The following is a 20,815-nucleotide window of genomic DNA, read 5'->3' as shown; positions in this document are numbered from 1 at the left end:
AGTTCTCTGAGTGCCTGTCTCTCCAGAAGAATCTAGGCTCACAAATTATTAGACTTCAGTTTGCTATTTTATTTTTCATACCTGATTGTTGTATGACAAATGAAGATTTAATTAATGTCAAAAGCTAAAGTTAGTATTATGCTTAGAACTTTGGCTCGTTTTTCTCTACTTTTTCAAAGACGAGGGCAAAAGTAAAGGTACTATAAGAGTTGCTTAAATATGAATATTTATAAATAAGAGCCCCACAAGAGCAGATACACCAATTGTAGTTAATGAAAACTATAATGAACTACAATGACACTGAAAAGTCAAATTATTACAAAAATACTTTCTGAAATTACAAACTAGAATGTATCCAACTTGTAGTTTCTGCATTAATGTATAAACTTTCTCTATAGAGCCAGTGTGTTCCTGTGGCATCCTTTTAGAAATTCTGTAACTCATCTAGTGTTACGTGGATCTTTTATTATAACATGTGCAGGATGCCCAACAAACCACACTGATGAACATGGAAATTGCTGATTACGAACGTTTGATGAAAGAATTAAATCAAAAGTTAGCTAATAAGAGCGGCAAGATAGAAGATCTGGAACAAGAAATAAAACTCCAAAAACAGAAGCAAGAAGCCCTGCAGGATGAAATGAGTGAGTAAAATAGAACCCACTTTAGCTCACGGTCACTGCCCCCAGCAGAAGTCGGGGTCGGTGGTGGGGGAGGGTGCTAGCTGTGGGTCTCACCAGCTCTTGGCGGCCAGGTCATCCACACAGCAGGGACCCTGCCCGAGGACCAGAGAGGGGGCTGTGAAACCACCTCCGGTACCCTGGTGTGCAGTCCAGGTGGGTGCTGAATGTACTCATTCCCGTAAACGTTTCTCACGTGGTCCTGGCCACCGTCTGCTGATTGTCAGCGGAGTGGCGGCGAAATCTGTCTTTTTCACGTGATCATATTCCATTTTATCTGTTAAATAATTTCTAATGTAAGCATCTAGAGCTCTAAGTATCCCTTTAGGCACTCCTTCAGCTAACAGATTGATACGTTGTATTTTTATTTTAATTCAGCTGAAAATACTTTTTAATTTCCTTTGAATCTCTTTTTTGGCCCATGGGTTTTTGTTTTGTTTTGTTTTGTTTTGGGCTGCATTGGGTCTTCGTTGCTGCACGCGGGCTTCCTCTAGTTGCGGCGAGCAGGGGCTACTCATCGTCGTGATGTGTGGGCTTCTCATTACGGTGACTTCTCTTGTGGAGCACGGGCTCTAGGTGCGTGGGCTTCAGTAGTTGTGGTACGTGGGCTCAGTAGTTGTGGCTCACAGGCTTAGTTGCTCCACAGCATGTGGGATCTTCCCGGACCAGGGCTCGAACCCGTGTCCCCTGCATTGGCAGGCGGATTCTTAACCACTGCGCCACCAGGGAAGTCCTGGTCCATGGGTTTTTTAATTCCTAAGTAATTAAAGGAATTTTCAGATATCTTTCTGTGAATGGTTTCTTTAAATCCTCACTGTGCACATACCACGTCTTCCAGCTGCGTTCTTGTGCAAACTGGGTAGCAGGGCTCCAGGTCACAGACGTTGCAAACATTTGGTTTTGCAAGTTAGTCAACTAGCTGAAAAAGAGTCTTGGACCTGGGAAAAACTAAAAAGAGCCGCTTATTCAAGAAACCACCCACTGTCACTGGTGAATAAGTACAGGAATGAGAGGTTCAGGCAGCGGGTGCCAAGAGCTCAGAGGGAGGAGCTTCTGCAGACAAGCGATTGAAAGTTGGGGCTTGCGTTGGGCATTGAGATTTGAAGAGAAGAAGCAGGTTGGGAAGGGTGGTCCTTTCTGCAGCATAGTTATGAGCAGAAGTGAAAAGAAATAACATAATTTTGGAAGTCTTAACTTGGAGGAAAAGGCTTGCCCTGTTAGGGAGAAGTGAAATGTAATTAGGAAGCTCTTCTTTATCCAGTTCAGAGAGGCCCTGAATACCAGAATGTACTTGGGCCCTTTTGAAGGACAGCAGGACAGATGAGTGAGCACAGTGTGGGGTCTTGGAAATGCTCCCAGCCTCGGGCAGCACAGGCCCTGCAAGGCTGAGCTGGGGAGCTGGGGACCCCCCCGGGGAGGAGGGTGAGGACACATCAGGACAGTGTCCATGCAAAACCCTCAGCCAGCTCACTCTGCCTGGGGCGTGAGGAACACACATCTCCTTAATCCCAGGCCCTCCAGCATCGGGCCCCCGTGTACCTTCTCAGCCTAACCTTCGTTACTCCCTCGGTGCAGAGGCCCTTCCTTCTTCCTGAAGCACGACTCATGCTTTTCCATGACTGTGTCTGCTGCTGTGCCCTCACCCTCCCACCCCTGTGCTCACCTTCTGGAATCCTTACTAATCTTAAATGTTTGCTGTTCCAGGAAGTCTTCCTTGTCCCAAGCAGATATAACCTGGATATAACCTTGAGCCAATGTGGGTCTGCATGGCCTTTTGCATTTCTGTCTTAATAGTTATATTTTGCTTTACATTATCACACTATCCCAGATGGTATCCTCTCTTTTCATTCTGTGTTCTCGGAGCTTATAATTCCTGGAGCACTTAAAGGCTTTGTATGTAATTTGTGCCTTGTGCAGTCTTTTCAGGACTGGGTAAATAGTTGGCAGGAAATTACTGATGATAACATATCATAAAGGCAAGTTAAGGTATTTTCTTACAGGACACCTGCTCTTGTTTACTGAGTGATACAGTCATTGCATGTGGATTTAACTTTATGGAGTTAGTCATTGCTGGTGGGGTCTTCTAGCAGCCGTCACATGGCCACGTTCGTGGCCTAGACTCAGCATCAGGCACACTTGTTCTGTAAAGGACCAGATCGTAAATCTCGGGCCCCAAGGTCTCTGTCAGACGTTCTTTATTTGCTTCACAATGGCTGTGGCCAGGTTGGCCTGCTGGTGTGGTTGGTACTGTGATCTGGACAGTGAATCCACTTATTCCCATTTGATGCTCTTCTTTACCTCTGTTAGCATAAAAGTTTTCTGTTTTAATCATGTTTCAGTCTGTTCCTTAATGAACTGTCTTTGTCCTACAAAACAGTTAGTATCACAAACACAGATCAGGTCTGTGCCTCTAAGGCGATTAGAAACACACAGCACCTCTTTTGAGGTATTTCTTACAAGTAAAGTCTATGTTTTAGATACACAGTAAGTATATGCCTTTATTTTAGAGATATGTGCTAAAATACATACAGACAAATGGATTTCAAGTGTGGGGGGCCCAGGGGGCACAGGAGTAAGTGAGAATGTGCGTCTGGGGTTGCAGACGTTTGCTGTAAAGGGCCAGACAACACGCATTTTCAGCTTTGCGGGCCCTGTGGTCTTTTGCTGCGCTACAGCAGCTGTAAACAGTATGTAAACAAACTGTTCACAGAAACAGGCAGCAACAGTGGCCTGTGGGCCTGACGCCTGATCTGGGTGGAATGAGATTGGCCATGTGTTGGTGATCGTTAAAGGCGGTGATGGGTCCAGTGGGGTTTAGTGTGTTATTGTCACTAGTGTCATATATGTTAGCAATGGTCCGTAATAAAAATCTAAGACAAATTCCTTTCAGAGGTAGACTAATACAAAGAAAAGACTTGTCATTTGTTTACTTAAATTCACTCATAAAACTGTTTCTCCTGAAACGATCTCTCCCACTAGCTTCACTGCAGGCTTCAGTACAACAGTATGAGGAAAAAAACACCAAAATCAAGCAGTTGCTTGTGAAAACCAAAAAAGAACTGGCAGATTCAAAGCAAGCGGTATGCGAATTTCTCAGTTTCATATTTCAGTCCTTATTCATAGAGTATTTGTGAATAACTTCACTGTTTAATTTAACCGAGTTTCTTGTTCTGTAGGAAACTGATCACTTAATACTTCAAGCATCTTTAAAGGGCGAGCTGGAGGCAAGCCAGCAGCAAGTAGAAGTGTATAAAGTAAGATTCTTTTTACTCTTTAAGATTTTAAAAATTTGCATGTGGAAGTAAGGTACCACTTGGGGATTTTTCTAAGTATATATGTATATATTAAACACATGTGTGCACACACACAGACACATTTCTCCCCCTAAATATTCTTCATCAACATTTTGAGGAAGGAGAAGCAGTGAGCCAAGTGTGGCTTATAACTGGGTTTACCATTGAGCATAAGCTTGGTTCTTTTCATGTATTTGAAAACCCATAATACATTAAGAATATGGCAGCAGAAAATAAACATGGCCCCAAACCTACATCTGAACTTTCTAAATGATAGTACAGTCACAGGAATCTGTTTATAAAAAGGTTTTATATATTCATGTTACATTACATCTATTACGTTTATATTTTTTTATATCCACTATGTTTATATATAATATCTCTAGGTATTAAACGTTGAACTGTAACGTGTGGTCTGGAATTTTTTTCATGATTGATTATTTGATTGATTTTGATTCAAGGAAAACCAAGTTAATTTATTGTGAAAATGTTCTACTTATATTGGCTCCAGTCTTTCAATAATCATAAGTTAAAAATCCTACTATTTAATTACGTCCCTTAAATATAGTCCTCTCTCAAAACCCAAGTTGGTGTTTAACGAAAGTCGATTTAACCAGCGAAGATCTGATTCACCAGAGCCTGACTGAAAGCCTCTGCCCCCAGATTCAGCTGGCGGAAATGACGTCAGAGAAGCACAAAGCTCACCAGCACCTGAAGGCGTCCGCGGACCAGCAGCAGCGCACGCTGGGCGCCTACCAGCAGAGGGTGGCGGCCCTGCAGGAGGAGTGCCGCACGGCCAGGGTGCGTCCTCCCCAGGGCGGGCGGCTCCCACCCGGCTTGGCCCCATCCACCCCAACCCCAGCCCAGCCCTGACTCTCACTTGCATAAGTTCTTTTTGCTAAAGGGAAAGACATGGGTACATACTCTTTCCATTTTAACCTTGTTTTACAGTTTCTGTGTGGAAGAAAGGTATTTTTTTTTTCTTTTTTTTTTAGTTTTTTCATTAGGAAGGTTACAGTTCTCTCTGAGGGCTAAGTGATTGTAAAATCATATTCTGTTAGAACAGCCACTTTCTTTCTTCAACATACAGAACAGACCCCTGCAGTGGGTTTGTTACAGGTGCAGCTCTGTCTAAGCCACCTTGGCAAAGGGGCCTTGGAAGGTCACAGGTCACTTCAAGAAAGTCCAAGACCTAGAATTTAACTTTTCCCACTCTCTTTTGAAAAGTGAAGTTCAAGTAGCTTAATTTCTTTGAATTAACTTTTCTTATATTTATCATAAGTGAAAATTGTTCTAAAGTTCCAAAGGCAAATAGTGCTATTATAAAATTTATGGGCAATAAATTAATTTACATGGGACGAAAACAGGTAGAAATGTACCTCTTGTCAGACAAAATTATGTCGTTCAAAGGCTTTAAAAACGTGTAAGGCCAACAGAAGTATACTTTTTAGGGAAAGGTAACTGGGGGCTAAAAAGTATCAGCCACTTTGCTTATTTTTAAAGAAAGGTTTTCATCTTAATTCATTAGTCTCTGAGAGAAAATAGGAGGATCACACAACCTAGAAAATGCAGTACATTTCTCTCTCTCTGAACTGTTACAGGCAGAACAAGCTGCTGTCACCTCTGAATTTGAGAGCTACAAAGTCCGAGTTCACAACGTTCTAAAACAACAGAAAACTAAGTCTGTGTCTCAGACTGAGACCGACGGAGCCAAACAAGAAAGGTAAAGTCTGAGCTACGCGGAACCTCCCACAGGGGTGGGAGATCCTGCTCTGATTGCTTTTGACCGTGGAGGTTTACATGTAGCCACCAGTGAGGACAGAGCCGGCTTCGCTGCACTGTTCACGCGGAGAGACGTGTGCAGGAGCCGCGGAGCCAGGCGGCGTCCGGACACCCGGGCCACACAGTCCAACCGTGTCCGTCGGTTCCGGTCACAGTGTAAGGACAGACGTCACCGTTACGTCAGGACCAGTTTTTCCACTTTTGAAAATACAGTAGGAGAATAAAAAAGCTTCCTTGATGTACTTATTCACCATTAGTTAGGCTAAGCATAAGTTGATTAAAAACATTTATTTCAAAAAGTTTTAAGTTAAATTTTCATCTAGAATTAAATTTTTCTTCTTAAATTTATGACAATCAATTACGTACTGTTTCAATAGTATATTAATGCTCCTTAAAAACTAGCATACAGATCACTTTTGTGAGTTATTCAAAAATATACTAGGAATGAAAGATAGGGCATTCTACAGCATGTATGTTTTGTTTTTGTACGTAGAGACCAGCTGTTCAGAGCAATTTTATATCTGGCTCTTACTGTTCTTAGTAGGACTAAATATCCTGCAGTATTTGTGTGTTTATGCTTGTGTTACTTTTTAAGTATTTAGTAAACAAGGGAACTGTAGGCTAAAAAATGATGAGATATTTTTTCTTTCAATAGCTCATCTTAAAGCCGAAGTTGAATATTGACACACTTACTATAAAAATATCACCACTTACAAGAGTCGGTTTTGATCATGCCAGAATCTTGTGTTAAAATTATTTTAATGTAAATGTTTTAAGTTCCTTCTTCTTCCTTATATATTAAATAGTTTTTTTAAAAAGAAATTAATAGTGTATTATACCACTTGTGACAGAGTTATAGGTTTTAGCTGTTTTTCTCCAAAGACTTTCTTTCACTGTAACTTGGTGTAACATGCTGTTCCCAGAATGGTTACCTTAGAACTGCATTTCTTTTTTTTTCAACTGATGACATAGTCCTGTAATATAAAATAGGCCATTTTGATGCCATTTAATGGTCTTCTCCACTTGAATGTGAAATTTGTAAATTCAGAGACTTTTGTAAACATGTAGTGTCTGCGATCTGAAGTCTGATTATAGCGTCTTTTATTTCACATTTAATCCTATTCTCTGAATTCTTGTGATTATTATATTTCCTTTAGAATCATCCATAATTGCAGAGTATGACATTGAAAGGTTATATGATTAAAGTAAAATTTATTTGAAATCACAAAATCAGTTTTACATCTTTCAAAAAATTTTTTTAACTATTTCTGTTTCAGAGATCATCTGGAAATGCTGATTGACCAGCTAAAGATCAAATTACAAGACACCCAAAATAACTTACAGATCAACGTCTCTGAACTGCAGACCTTGCAGTCTGAACACGACGCCCTACTAGAAAGGCACAACAGGATGCTGCAGGAGACCGTGTCCAAGGAGACCGGGCTCCGAGAGAAGTAAGGCTGGTGGCGCCAGCAGGCCCGTGGGTGCCGGGGGACAGAGCATGTGTTTGCTGGAGCTCCCGGTGTGGTGCTCCTGGGTCGGATGCAGGCTGGTAGCTGGAAATAGGTGTTTCCGCGGGCTTGGTGACTTGCTGCTTCTACCTTAGGGCTCCCCCTTTTGATTGTTTCTCTGCTTAGCTTCTCTAAGAGTAATTTTATCTGCTCACCCAGTGTTCTGTCTCCCGTGGCCTTCATGGCCAGATGCTTCTTTCCAGCCAGGTGTCAGAGGACGAGCACTTTTCTTTCTCTCTAGAGGAAAACATTCCGAAAGCTGCTGACTGAGCTCCCCGTGCAGCTGCATCCTTGGCCTGTCACATCGCCACACTCGTGTTAATCAGTGCTCCAAGGAGTTGCTGGGGTGTCGGCAGAATAGACGGATTATTGTGAACAAGAAGCTTTGAGCTCCTGGGATACAGCAGTTGGGTTCACGGAGCGTCTTCTGTCCGGGGTGTGGGGATGCTCTGCAGAGCTCAGGTGTGCTCGTCTTACGAGTTGAAAGCACTTGGTTTGCTTGGCTTTAGACCTTTCCACAGTGTGACTTATCTGTGTTAATCATGTAACTCACAGTTCCAGGAAGACCCACCAGTCTTCTGACTACCTGGCACCAGGTTTTCCATGAGATTAGCTTACACAGTGATGGTCACTTGCTATTTACATCACAAGTTTCCAGCACTTATTCTTTATTCTAGAAGGGTGGTTGCGACTATAGTGCTAACACGACTGAAGTGCAGTTATCTCATGCTCCACGTGTAGCCCTGTGCGCTGATAAACTATGAAGGAGGCTTCTCGTCTGAACACCCGACGTGCTTCCTCAGCTCAGGCCCCACGTCGGAAGTGGGTGATGGCCGGGGTGGTTTTGAGCTCAAGACCAAGGCTGTAATACAGGCACAGAGGCTATTAGAAGCACAGCACATGTGGGGGGAGCACACGGAGAAGCAGTTTATTTATGACAGAAGCAAAGCAGAGCTACACACCCCAAGAAGCATGTGGGCGTCCTTGCTGACAAGGAGTGCGCCAAAGGGGCGATTTAAATTGCTCACACCGGGGCCATCTCCAGGTCTGTCCTGTCCTCTGGCCAAGCATCCTGCTTCATCTCCCACACCTGCTCTGACCCCGGGCCCTGCCCAATATGCGTGTGCATCCTTTAGCCAAGATGGATTTCAGTGTGAGGGTCTCTGGGAGATGGACAGCACGTATTATGGGATAGCACCCCCTCCCTTTTTGACCCTCCCGAGAAATGTTTCTGCACGTGCAGTCGGGGAGGTCACCTTCACCTCCAGAATGGTAGATGCGGTCGTCGTATCTTTTTACCCCAGCAGCTTAGTTTCTCCCTGCTCTACCATTAACCTATTTGTTGAAGTGTCGGGGACACAAGCTCCAGTTTGCTCGGACCAGGGGCCCGTCTGTGTCCTGCCTCAGTTCCCCAGGTGCACGTGCGGTCCACGTCTCAGGGCAAGGCGATGTCTGGGGTGGAAGCTCTCACACGGCGCGGCCCTCTCCCCAGGCTGTGCGCCGTGCAGTCGGAGAACTCCGCGATGAAGTCGGAGCACGCACAGACCGTGAGTCAGCTCTCGGCCCAGCACGAGGCCCTGCGTGGCAGCTTCCGAGACCAGGTGCTGCAGCTGCAGGAGGAGCACCGGCGGACGGTGGAGACGCTGCAGCAGCAGCTGAGCAGGCTGCAGGCCCAGCTCTTCCAGCTCCGGAGCGAGCCGTCCACAAGAAGTATGTATGTATGCTCGGGACACTGCCGTCCCTGTCCTGCCCTGTGTCCTGAGGAAGCAGGTGGCTTACGGGGTGACCACAAGCGTCAGTGCTGCGGTCAGTGAATATTGGATCCACTTACTGAGAGGAGACTTGGACGTTGAGCCCTCCTGTAGTGCTTACGGCAGCCCCTGCACCCCTCAGGATACTGACCTTCACGTAATTGGGTTTTCCTCCAACTCACGGACGCTCTGTCGGTCTCAAGACCCGTGTCCAGATTCCAGTGTCCACTGCGTATGCCTAGTGTTCTTCACTGCTAGTCTTCAAATATGTCTGTCCTTTAATCAGAAATCCTAGAAGGAGCTGAACTTGTAGGGTCATTTGGCCAAACACAGCTTCTTCCCTTTCAAGTTTCTAATTAGTGGAGTTTGAGTTTAACCACACACACGACTTCCGTTCTGCTTCCTGGAAGAGGTGGGAACCCGTCAGCCAAGTTGAGGCCACACTTCAGTATTAACTATCAACTTGATACTGATTCCTTGTCACCAGGGCATTGGCAGCTGTGGTCACTCCTCAGCATCGAAACCTATGCCAGGAGTCATCAGAGGAAAGTAGCCAGCCAGGGAGACACTGGAATCAGGAGTTAGCAGTAGCATAAGCAGTTAGCAAACTTTCAGGAAGGCGCTTCAGCAAAGGCAGCCGAAGGGCTAATGTTTGAAAAGCGGGGCGGGAGAGGGAACGTCATGGAAAGGAGAATAAAGGAAACTTGAAGTGAAAAGATCTGTTCCCTAACGCACCTCGGAGATCTTGGACCAAGACATTTAATTTCTCTGACCGTGCGGTTTCTTGGGATTAATAAAGTAACGTGCTCAGAAGTATCTTATAAATCTCCCAGTTCTAGTCAGTGCTGCTTGTCAGCAAGCAGGGGAGCGTGGCCCGGACTCTGTGATGAGTCAGCCTGCCCTGGATTCGGGGCTCTTCTTTGCTGGACGCCACAGAAGGAGCGGGCAATGGCAGGAGCCAGCAGGGTGGAGTGTGAGGCCAGTGGTCAGCGGGAGCATCCTCGGAGCTGATCTCAGCAGCAGTGTGGTGTCCCAGAGTCTGCAGTGCTGTAAACACCCAATCCTCAGAATCTGGTTGAAGGGTTTTCGCCCTTGTTAGCAGCTGGCCAGGCCTCTGCATTGTGTCATCTAATGGTTTATCTTAACTCTGGTAGCAAGTACCACTTTTGCTAGATTGACTTAAGTGGTTAAAAGTTCAATAACTAAATTGTTAGGGCTGTTTCAGAAGTTCTTTCTTTCTACACCATTTGCTTGTCTTCTGGTTTTTCAGATTCCCTACCATATCATTTGTCATCCCTAGAATCATTTTAACTTTACTGTGTATCTCTGTTGATGCTGAATCCATAATTTTGGACAAACTCTTACTCTTTAAAAAAAAAACATGTAACAGGCCCAGCTTCTTCCCAGCAACCTTTGAGGAGCCTTCGAGAAAGGAGAAGCACAGACCTCCCGCTTCTGGATGTGCCGGCCACGACCCGGGAGGAGGGGGAGGGGATGGAGACCACGGACACCGAGTCCGTATCTTCCGCCGGCATCCACACGCAGTCCTTAGAGCAGCTGCTTCGTTCTCCCGAAGCCAGACTCGGTACGCTTCCTGCTTCATTGTGCCTTTAGTTAACTCTGCTGCCCTATCCAGCTAATATTACTCGGATTTATAGATTTTTTTTGAGCTACTCTAATAAAATTTTTTTTAGTATTCCACCCTTTTTGAAATGGAAAACTTTCCTGCAGAATGAAACCAAAAAAAAAAAAATTTTTTTTTTTAAACAAAATAAAAAGTTCCTCCCAAAGCTTGAGCCAGAAATAGGTGGTTGGAAGTTCTGTAGTGGTGTTAGAAATAGGATAAATTTCTCTCACCCTTCTAAGAAACTGACAGTTCCCGCTTGTTCCTCTTGATGAAGTGGTCATGCTGAACTTGCCTTATTAACTGTAGTAAAGTTGTGGACTATTTTCTTCTTACCTGTAATGCACATTAATGTTCCAAGTTCAGATGACTCTGTTCGTCATCTCGGAGTCTCCAGGATCTGGAGTGAGGACCAGTTGTGTCCTCAGTCCTAGACTGCGATTGGTCCTTGTCCCCCAGGAAGAGTTAGTCCTGATACGCTGTGGCCACAGCTCCACAATCAGACTTGGCTTTGCCATTTTTGCCAAAATTAACCTGTTGACTTTGAGCCTCTTCCCTCATGTATTAGATTTGAGTAATAATACCGCTCCTTCCCTGGTAGAAAATCCTTGTGAGAGACCATGATTTAAGTGATCAGTAACTGCTGGTATTTCCTCCTTTATAAGTAAAGTGACACCAGCTCTCGGGACATTAACAGATGTAGGAGGATGAAATCAGTAAGTTGGTGCCTACACGCTGGCCTAACAGCTTCCAGAACAAGCTCGTCGAGCCTGTGTCCAGGCAGGCGGCCCGCTCCACAGCAGAGTCCATTTTACCTGTGTCACATGCAGCCTTTTAACTGGGCCATGGGGGATGGAGAGCAGAGCGAAGTGTAAATACTTGGGTATTTTCTCATTTAGAATCTTCGCCTGTGACCCCTCATTTTGGAAATTAATTGTTGGGGCAATTCCTTGCAGAGCCTCCTTCCTGGCACGCTGAATTCACCAAAGAAGAATTGGTTCAAAAGCTCAGTTCCACCACAAAAAGTGCCGACCACTTAAACGGGCTGCTTCGGGAAACAGAAGCCACCAACGCCATCCTCATGGAGCAGATTAAGGTGAGGGCGGGATGCCACCTCCAGGAAGCCCTCCACACAGACTCATGCGTCCATCACACCTTGATTCCTTACAATGTTACATTTCTGAAATGGAGAAATATTCTTGGCTTTTATATCTTTTATATAAAGACTATTTTAATTCCTGCTTTTTCTAAGAAGCCAGAATAGATTTAGAGATTAGACAGCTGTTCACAAGTCCTTGTTCCACGTTTGTTTGAGTAAAACTTGAAAGGATGTGAGTCCCTAAATTCCAGACATGGACCATAGAGCACTTCCAATTAGTGGCAAAGTGGCATGGGAGGTTTTCCTGTTAAAGTCGACTCTGTAAGCATGTAGGAACCAGGCAGTCGGGGATTACACAGCTGTCTGCGCCCGAACTCTCTGTAGTACAGCCATGTTGGTTGTTGGCCTCGTCTCGCAAGCCAGGCCCTCACTTTACGTTATGTTACCGTATTTAGTCCTCATCATCTCTGGGTGAGAACAAGTTGATCAGGGTGGAGAAAGTTCAAACTTGTGTCTGTCTGAAAAGCGCCTGCTTCTGCCCTGGACCTGCTTCTCCAAATAGATGGTCCTTCCTCAGTGTAGGGCCAGAGGCTGTCCTTGTCAAATTATGTTTTTAATGCTGAGTTAATTCAGTTATTTGCAGTGAATTGTATATATCATGACATCCCACCTCTAACTATTTTAGTATACATCTCTATAAAATATATAAAATAACATTTTCCCGCATTGTCAAAGCTTTATCACAGCTAAAAAAAATCACTGAGTAGCCCAGAACCTGAGTGACTATTCAGATGTTATGCTTCCATAGACTGACATTGTCCCATGATTTCTTAGACCTTAGTGTCACTTTTTTAAATGACCCTATGTTTGAGGACGGCGTTGGCCGACTTTCATGGACTAACCTGAAATGATAAGTTGTAACCATGTATTTTTATTTGTTTCAACCCAGAAATCTTCCTCAAATATTCACCATCCTGCATCTTTTTCACATCGTCCTGTGCCCTCTTTTCTGTTAGTTTCTGATTGATAGTCATTGTGAATTGTCTCTCTGTCCTGGACTCAACTTTTGTTTGGTCAAGTGCTCTTCGTCTTGTAGCGGCTCTGGCTGTGGACACCCTGCCTGCCTGCCTGCCTGCTGGGCGGGGGTGGGAGTGGGGATGGCGGTGGGTGTGGCCCACAGTCTCTCATCCCGGAGCCCTGAGCCCTGAGCCCTGGCCCCCTTCTGCCGAGCGCGGAGGGGGCGCCGACCCGCGTTATCCCCCAACCCCAGTCCCCGGTCTCAGCCCTGCTTCCCACCGTGCGCGGTGCTGCCTCCGCGGCCGGGCCCCTGGGCCCCGTCTCCCACGGCGCCTGCTTCCTGACTTCTAGGAGCCTCTTGATGTTTCTCATCTACTCTTTTCTCCCGGCCTGGTCGCTCCTTTGTTGCCATTTTGGGGGCATTTCGGGGAAGAGAAAGAAGACCGCGTTCCTCCAGTCTGCCGTGTTAACCCGTCTGCACTCCTTTCTCTGACACCAGCTTCTGAAGAGTGAAATAAGGCGGCTGGAGAGGAACCAGGCGCGAGAGCAGTCGGCCGCCAACCTGGAGTACCTGAAGAACGTGCTGCTGCAGTTCATCCTCCTGAAGCCGGGAAGCGAGCGGGCACGGCTGCTGCCCGTCATGGGCACGATGCTGCAGCTCAGCCCCGAGGAGAAGGCCAGGCTGGCCACCGCCGCCCAAGGTGCGCGTGCCGGGCACGCAGACCAGAGCTTTGAGACTTTGCCCCTTGGACGCGCGCTGCTGTGTGTGTCCCCGTGAGTAGGGTTGAAAAGCTGGCTCTTTAACGTTTCAGGGCAGCTGTGGTGTGATGGCGTCATTTCACACAGCAGGCAACAGTGCGGTGTCCAGTCTGATCTTCCAGTTCTTTCAAATTGGATTTGTGATCCTAGCGTTGAATTCTGCCCACAAACACAGTTCCCTTTTGTGTCGTACTTTTTATCATGTGGTAGACGTCCTCACCCCCCGGGAGTCGTTCGCCACCGGGTCGTGGGAGAGGAGTGTCCCCCAGTGGGGCTGCCGAGGCCCAGGACCGTGCGTGGAGCGTACATTCCTACCTGCATCTCAGACCTTCCGCTAGAAAGCTCTCCTTACACACGAAGTGCATTGTGGAGAATTTCCAGCGGGGCGAACTTGTTGCCGAGAAGGCCGTTGTGGGCCTGTTTCCTCCTTCGAAGCCAGAGAGGCAACATGTCTCCTTTCTCTGGTTGCCCTTAAGAGTCTTCTCTCTTCTCCTCTGGGGCAGCTTCACTTTCATGTGAACAGGGGAAAACTTCCAGCCTCTGTGTGTTGAAAGACAACAGAAAGCACCACCCTGGTCCCTACACGAGCAGCGTGCAGGGGGCACTGCCGGGCGGGGAAGGTTGGCGCTCTGCCAGCCGTGCACGTGTTAACACGCCTGCTCCCTGCGTGTCAGGTCCCAGCAGGTTCACAGACTGCGTGTGTCTTTCCTACTTGACGTATGACTTGTGATAAGGCAGCTTGGCTCCCCAAGGAGGGGAGTCATACGGCATTTTTCTGTGCAGAATCAGGACCTCAGCCCCCTGCCTGACAAGACTGGGCCTTGCTTCTGTGCGTGTGTGCTCCCAGCTGGCCGCAGCTCACAGGGCTGTACGTTGTTGCTTAGTATGCCTTCGCGGATTGTCTGAGACAGACAGGAAATGCTACAAGTGTAAGGACAGACAGGTTTGTAGCATGAAAATGCGGTGTGAGAAGATTAACACTTTGGTTTTGCTCCCCACAGGTGAGGAGGAAAATGCTTCCCGTTCCTCCGGCTGGGCGTCCTATCTGCACAGCTGGTCTGGACTTCGATAGACTGATGGGAAAAGCATTATTTATTAACCAAATAGAATCCATTCGGCAAAAAAGGTTCATGTATATGGCTGTCGTTCTTTTGTCCAGAAGCATGTGTACGTAAGTCACATCTCCATGTGTGTGTCCATACGTGTGTCTGGTGGGTTTAAAAGGCTCGGCCCGCGGTGAACTGCAGCAGGTGGAGTGTGGGAGGGGCCGCGGCCCAGGGACCCTGGCCCTCCCGCTGCCGCCAGACCCAGGGGCCACGAGGCCACCCCACTCCCTCCTCCGGACCCTCAGGCCACGTGTGTCGGGGCCGCACTGTGAATTCTGAAGTTCAGTTAGATTTCGGTCCTGTACCAGCTGGGATTTAGGCTTTTAAAATAATGTTTGAAGACCATTTATCTCAAGGTCAGACTTGCAGGTAGATTGTTATTAGTGACAAATTACGAGAGAAAATTTGTGAGTTGGAGTGTGAAGGAAAACGCTTTATCGGTAACGCTGACGTCTTTATGACGGGAACGTAAAGTGAACGTGCTGCTGTTCGTCACGAGCCTAAGTTAAAACGTGATTCATTTCGTTATTTCCTTTCAAATGAGCTGTTCTTCTTTCTCTGAAGTGTATTACCTCAAAACCTGTTCTGGGATCGGATCAGAAGCTCTGGTCGCCACGTTCCCGCGGTGGGGAGGGGGGGGGTGCCCGGGGCCCTGTCCAGGCTCCTGCAGTGCATCAGCTGCTTCCGCGCCAGGAGTCTGGTGGGACCCGGGCCGCCTCCCCAGGTGACCATTCCCCAGGGGGCCGGCTTGCGGCTCCGCGTGCTCCCGGCCCCAGCGGACAGGTTGCTGCATGCTGCATGGGGCCCTGGGAGATCGCACAGCCCCGAGAGCCGCTCTAGGTGCGGGTCACCTGCCTGGGCGCCTCTGAATATTCCATGGAGCCCATCAAACACGTGTCCTTAAATCATAAACGTGAGAATGCTAGTTGCAGTATTTCTTTGTGGACAAACCGCCTCACAGTGTGCTCTGGGGAGCTCTCTCCGCTTCCAGTTCATACTCCGATCTTCAGTCTCAGCTGGTGAACTGACTTTGTACTTTGGTGACTGGGAACTTTGGTTTCCAATTTAATTTAACTGAAATTTGCTGCTGACGTGTTGAGTTTGTTCTTTAAACAAAAATCTCAATGTCTGTCTCTCCTCCTGTTTTAGGAGAACAGACCTACTAGTGAATGTATTAACGAAATGCATCTATTGCAGAGCTGACTTTAAAAGTTTGAGTTCAGTTTTTTCCTTTATGAGCTGTGAATATGAGTATGCCAGCAGTGTGCGCTATAACTGTCACAGTATTTAAATAGATTTCACTGTCTCTGCAAGTCCAGGCCTCTTCGAAGTCTGTAAAAACTTGTTTTGAAATATAGTCTCTACCTATGGACATAACAACAAAATGCCTTTTTGCAAGATAAAACATGTATTGCTTTGATTACAAAAGGGGCACCCTTCCCTGGTTTCAGCAATGAGAGGAAATGTACTGATTATTGTGATATTTCTATTAAACGTGCTGCACTGTTAGGCCTGCTCATCTTCTAGTAGCCAAGGTCTCCTGGGCATTTTGAGTTGCTTTATGAAATGAATCTTGGGTTCCTTCTCTGCTGTCTTTACCAGTTGGGACCTCGGACCCTGGGTGCTTGGAGGAACGCAGGTCGCCCTTCGGGTCCGTGGTGCCTGCCGCATCTGACACCCACCTTCCAGCTGAAACTCAGGCCACCTTGGCCTTTCCGTGGGCACCTCTCAAGTTCCGGCCTCTGTGGTGTGAGGCTTTCTTGTACAGCGAACTCTGCTTATGCTCCAGTCAGCGTAAGTGGAGAATTACATTCCTTTAGGCAGAAGTGGCCTACTCACTAGCAGTGCCGCGTCCTTTACCCATTAGCCAGTGATGAGTCTAAGAGTTCCCATGAAGATACAACAACGCTGCTGTTTGGTAAGCAGAGCACACAAAGACGCTCACGTGTGATTAAATAGGAACGCCGTGGTGGCACTCGGTGCAAGACTGTTGTGTTTTGATTTGGTGTCTGAAAATCAACTGTGGCTTCGGCATAAGCCCAGGAGAACAACCTGTTACAGTTTTGCGGTGTCTTTGGGCTGATTTTCACCCATGAGTGTTAAAAAGCGTTTGGTTGTTTATGTATTTGGTTATATAGAGAAGGGAAATGTTTTTCACCTGCATTCAAAATGTGATTACATGGGAAAAGAATCAAGTTCTGACATTCAAGTTGTTACCGTTTAAAACAATAGAAAGGCTCCTGTGAGTCGAACGCCGAATATGGTGAGGAAACGGGATTTCAGGTTCAGGAATGCAGGTGACCACCTGGTTTCCTTGGGGGATGGGCCCACCCCCACCCCCACCCCCACCCACCTCTCCAGAGTCTGCCCTCACCCCTCCTCTCTGAGGACGGTCACCGCCCCTTCCCCACACACCCCATACAGATGCAGGGAGGCCCAGCCTAGTCACCTGGACCAGGTGCAGGGCCCTACCCAAGCCAGACCACCTAGATTCTCTCAGGGTGAGGACTTGGGACCGAGAGTCAAGTCAGCATGTCTGTGCGCCCGGAATCGGGACGTGTAAACGTAGGGGCTCCGGGTGCCCAGAAGGAGCGGGGAAAGCCCCACGCAAATAGGCCAGTAAGCTGGCGCGCAGGCATCACAGAGACCCAGGGCAAGGGTTCAGGGCCTTCGATTAACAGCATGGAACGAGCTCGAGCTGTTAAAGTTCAAACAGAAAAGAAAGTTGAACAGAAAGAAGCAGACATCCTAATATAGGAAGCTCAGGATTTAATGGTCTCTGGTCTCTGAAAATAGAAGAAATAGAAATTTTCAAAGAAATATTGCAAGAAAGCTTTGCACAACTAAAAGAGAAGTTCAAAGTAAAGGGCTGATCAGAGATCCGGTAGAGACCGTCCCGACTTGCGACGGGTCGGCTTCAGAGTTTCTGACTTGTTGATGGTGCAAAGGCGATACCTATGCAGTAGAAACCGTACTTGGAATTTTGAATTTGGCTCTTTTCCCCCAGGCTGGCGATACGTGGTCTAGCCCCTGCCGTGCTGCTGGGCAGCGGGGCCGTGGCTCCAAGTCACCCCGCGACCAGAGGGTGAACAGTCGGTACACTGACAGCCATTCTGCTTTCATTTTCAGTAGAGAATTCAACAAGTTACATGAGATAGTAAACACTCTGTTATAAAACAGGCTTCGCGTTAGATGATTTTGCCCAACTGCAGGCTATCGTAAGTGTTCTGAGCACGTTTAAGGCGGGCTGGGCTACAACGCTTGTGGGGTCAGGTGTACTAAACACATTTTCCACTTTCAGTGGGTTTAGTGGAACACAGCCCCATGGTAAGTGGAGGAAGATCTGTACATGACTGAAACAGGGATATCGATGTAAATTTTTAGGAAAAAACGAGGCTCCTAAAAGGTTTCCAGAGAGAAAAAAAACAAGTCACATACGCAGGACACAGGAGGGAAAGGGGAGCTGCATCGGACCTCTCGACAGCAGCACTGCACACCTCAAGGCACTGGAGAAATTCCTTCAGAATTCTGAGGAAACATGAATTCCAGCCTGGAATTCTGTAAACACAAGCTCTCAGTTAAATGGAAAGAGAAAGACATTTTCAGATCCTTGGGAACTGAAAAAAAAAAAAAAAATTACTTCCCATGTCCTTTCTAAGGAACCTTTGAGAGAACCTGCTCCAGAGGGAGAAGAACACGAAAAACCGCAGCCGCCGAGCAGAGACTCGACACGGGAGAGCACTGAGCCGGGTCCCCGGGTGGTGGCTGGGCAGTGGCCAAGAGGCTGAGGACGAATAAACAAGATTCCAAATGCGGGTTCTCCTAGGAAAAAAAAGTGGAACTAATAGATTAATTGATGTAGCTAATGTGTAAAATTTTATTGGAAGATGTTGGAACTAATAAGGATCTATCATATAGCGCAGGGAACTCTTACTCAATACTCTGTAATGGCCTGTATGGGAAAAGAATCTAAAAAAGAGTAGATGTATGTGTATGTATAACTGAGTCACTTTGCTGTACAGCAGAAACTAATGCAACATTGTAAATCATCTACACTCCAATTAAAAAAAAACACAGTTTTACTGAAAAAAAGATGTTGGAAATGGAAACGTGAACACTGACAACATATTTGATATTAAGGAAATATTTTTAGCTTTTTTAGTTTTGATAATGTTTATGTTTAAAAAGAATTCTTTTAAAAACATGCTGAAATATTTATTGAAGTCACATTTGATCTAAATTAATACGGGAGGAGGGAAAAGTGGGTGAGAGTGTAAATGAAAGAGGGTCAACAATAAATTCATGGTTTTCTCATGACAAACGTGCATTTTATGCATTCTTTTCCCACACACCTGAAGCACACAGTTTTCTCTGTTTTACGTAATGTGTACGTTGTGTTTTTTAAAAATACTGAGATATAATTTACCCACCATAAAACTGACTGTGTGGAGTGTACAGCTGAATGGCTTCAGTGTGGTCATAGGATTGTGACACCATCCCCAATTTTCATCATTCCGGAAAGAAACTCCCTACCCGTTGCTAGCCTCTCCCCCACTAACCCATCCCACCCTTGGCAACCACTAATCTGCCTTCTGTCTGTAGATTTGCCTATTTGTATAATTCCTGTTACATTGCAACTAACTCATTCCTAAGTTCCCAATAAAAGTAATAACCTCATGAGATTAAATGAAATGATGCAGTCAGAGGCTGACTCAGCATGGTGTCTGGGACGTAGGACACATACAATAAATGTTAGATGTTTTTATGTTCCACTTTCCATGTATAATTACAAACTAGTTTCAGCACACTCTTGTCACTGTCATTACCAAGAAGATTAAACATTAATGTTATCCAGTGAAACCATTGTTTGTGGCTATAAATCTTTTCTGAGGGATGTACTAAATTCTAAATGCAAAAATGAAATATTTTAAAAATTAATATCAGTGACATTTAGGTCATTTCTGTTACTGCTTTCCTAATTAGCAAAAGCAATTTAAAATGTAGTTTATCCAAGATATTGCGATTTCTGCTAGCTGTGTTTCTTGTATCTTTTTTGGTAACTTAGAAGAAAGCAAGTGTTTGGGTTTTGTTTGGCTTTTGATCGACTTTAAATGTTATGCTGTTTCTTAACTTGTTGCTGGCTAGGTACAGGGTATGCTTTCCTGGGGGGCCCTTGAGGACTGGCCATGCCTTCTCGCTCCTTTTCTTACCCCAGTCGATTACCAGAAGGCCACACTCCCTGGAGAACACTTCTGTTTTAACTTCAGTCTTTACTCTTAGTAACTTCCCCGAGGAAATGGATCTGTGCCTGAAGCCTGGTCTGCCTGGCTTCAGAGTACCTACATTATCCCGTGATGTATTTTCCAGTTGCTTTGTCTGAGCATAGGTATAAAAGTGACTCACTGCACAGGGTGGGAGGGGTAGTGGTGCATTAAGTCTAGTGGCGCAAAGATGGAAGAAAACCAAAGACACCACAGACTTTCAGTGAAAGGGATTCTTTTTAAAATTAAGAAAATTTATGAACATGAAAAACAGTCAGTAAACAGACCTTGTGCCCATACTGTACCGGGTTCCAGAAAGAGTCACCCTTTGCTGAGAGCACTGCTTGGTATTCACAACTGATTTCTTTCGATATCTTGTTTGTACACAAAAGCATGATTTTTATTACTTATAACCAAAGTAGAGGTTAGAATTCAGACCTGTTCTGAGCAATGTAACAGATAGTTTATATTACTTATTTTAGTGCAGTTTAAGATTATAAGATACAGTTCCCAAAGAGTGAAATACCATTTTTCACAAAGTATGGATCTGTAGTGTCTAGAACAATGTATCAGTATACCTGTTACACTAAGCCTAATTAGGAGCTCTCTACATTTTATGGCATAGAGTAATCTCATTGTAAGCTGAAAACTCATGTTAACCACCAGACGTTGTGCAATGTTTAATTCTTATGATTCATTCTGAGTTTCTGACTGAGATCACTTTCTCTGGCCTTGTGCGTTTCTCCTGGGACCCATAAAATATGCAGCTAACTTAATTTCATGACTGCACTGTTTCTGCTCCAGGAGGAATCATTCAGATCAGCTTTCAAACTGCCTTATATATGACGACCTTGAAATATTTTAGAATGAACTCCTTTGTTCTAGAACTTCTGTGCCTAATACAGTAGCCACTGTTCACATGTGGATATTGA

At 45.8% G+C, this 20,815-nt stretch overlaps 1 protein-coding gene across 1 annotated transcript in view; it reads left to right on the top strand.

Moving 5' to 3' along the window:
• The window catches only part of GCC2 (GRIP and coiled-coil domain containing 2), a 33,284-nt gene extending 18,507 nt beyond the window's left edge, over positions 1 to 14,777 (top strand). Inside the window, exons 13-23 of the mRNA XM_065891059.1 lie at positions 482 to 644; positions 3,660 to 3,760; positions 3,857 to 3,934; positions 4,637 to 4,774; positions 5,575 to 5,696; positions 7,033 to 7,209; positions 8,759 to 8,976; positions 10,408 to 10,602; positions 11,598 to 11,737; positions 13,257 to 13,458; positions 14,518 to 14,777. Coding sequence (XP_065747131.1) covers positions 482 to 644; positions 3,660 to 3,760; positions 3,857 to 3,934; positions 4,637 to 4,774; positions 5,575 to 5,696; positions 7,033 to 7,209; positions 8,759 to 8,976; positions 10,408 to 10,602; positions 11,598 to 11,737; positions 13,257 to 13,458; positions 14,518 to 14,588 — 1,605 coding nt within the window. The 3' untranslated portion in view covers positions 14,589 to 14,777. The remainder of the gene's footprint in view (positions 1 to 481; positions 645 to 3,659; positions 3,761 to 3,856; positions 3,935 to 4,636; positions 4,775 to 5,574; positions 5,697 to 7,032; positions 7,210 to 8,758; positions 8,977 to 10,407; positions 10,603 to 11,597; positions 11,738 to 13,256; positions 13,459 to 14,517) is intronic.
• Positions 14,778 to 20,815: the final 6,038 nt, after the last annotated feature.

Source organism: Phocoena phocoena, chromosome 14 (assembly GCF_963924675.1).
Source record: "Phocoena phocoena chromosome 14, mPhoPho1.1, whole genome shotgun sequence".
In the NCBI taxonomy this organism is placed as follows: Eukaryota; Metazoa; Chordata; class Mammalia; order Artiodactyla; family Phocoenidae; genus Phocoena; species Phocoena phocoena.
This window is presented reverse-complemented; position numbering and strand designations above follow the sequence as displayed.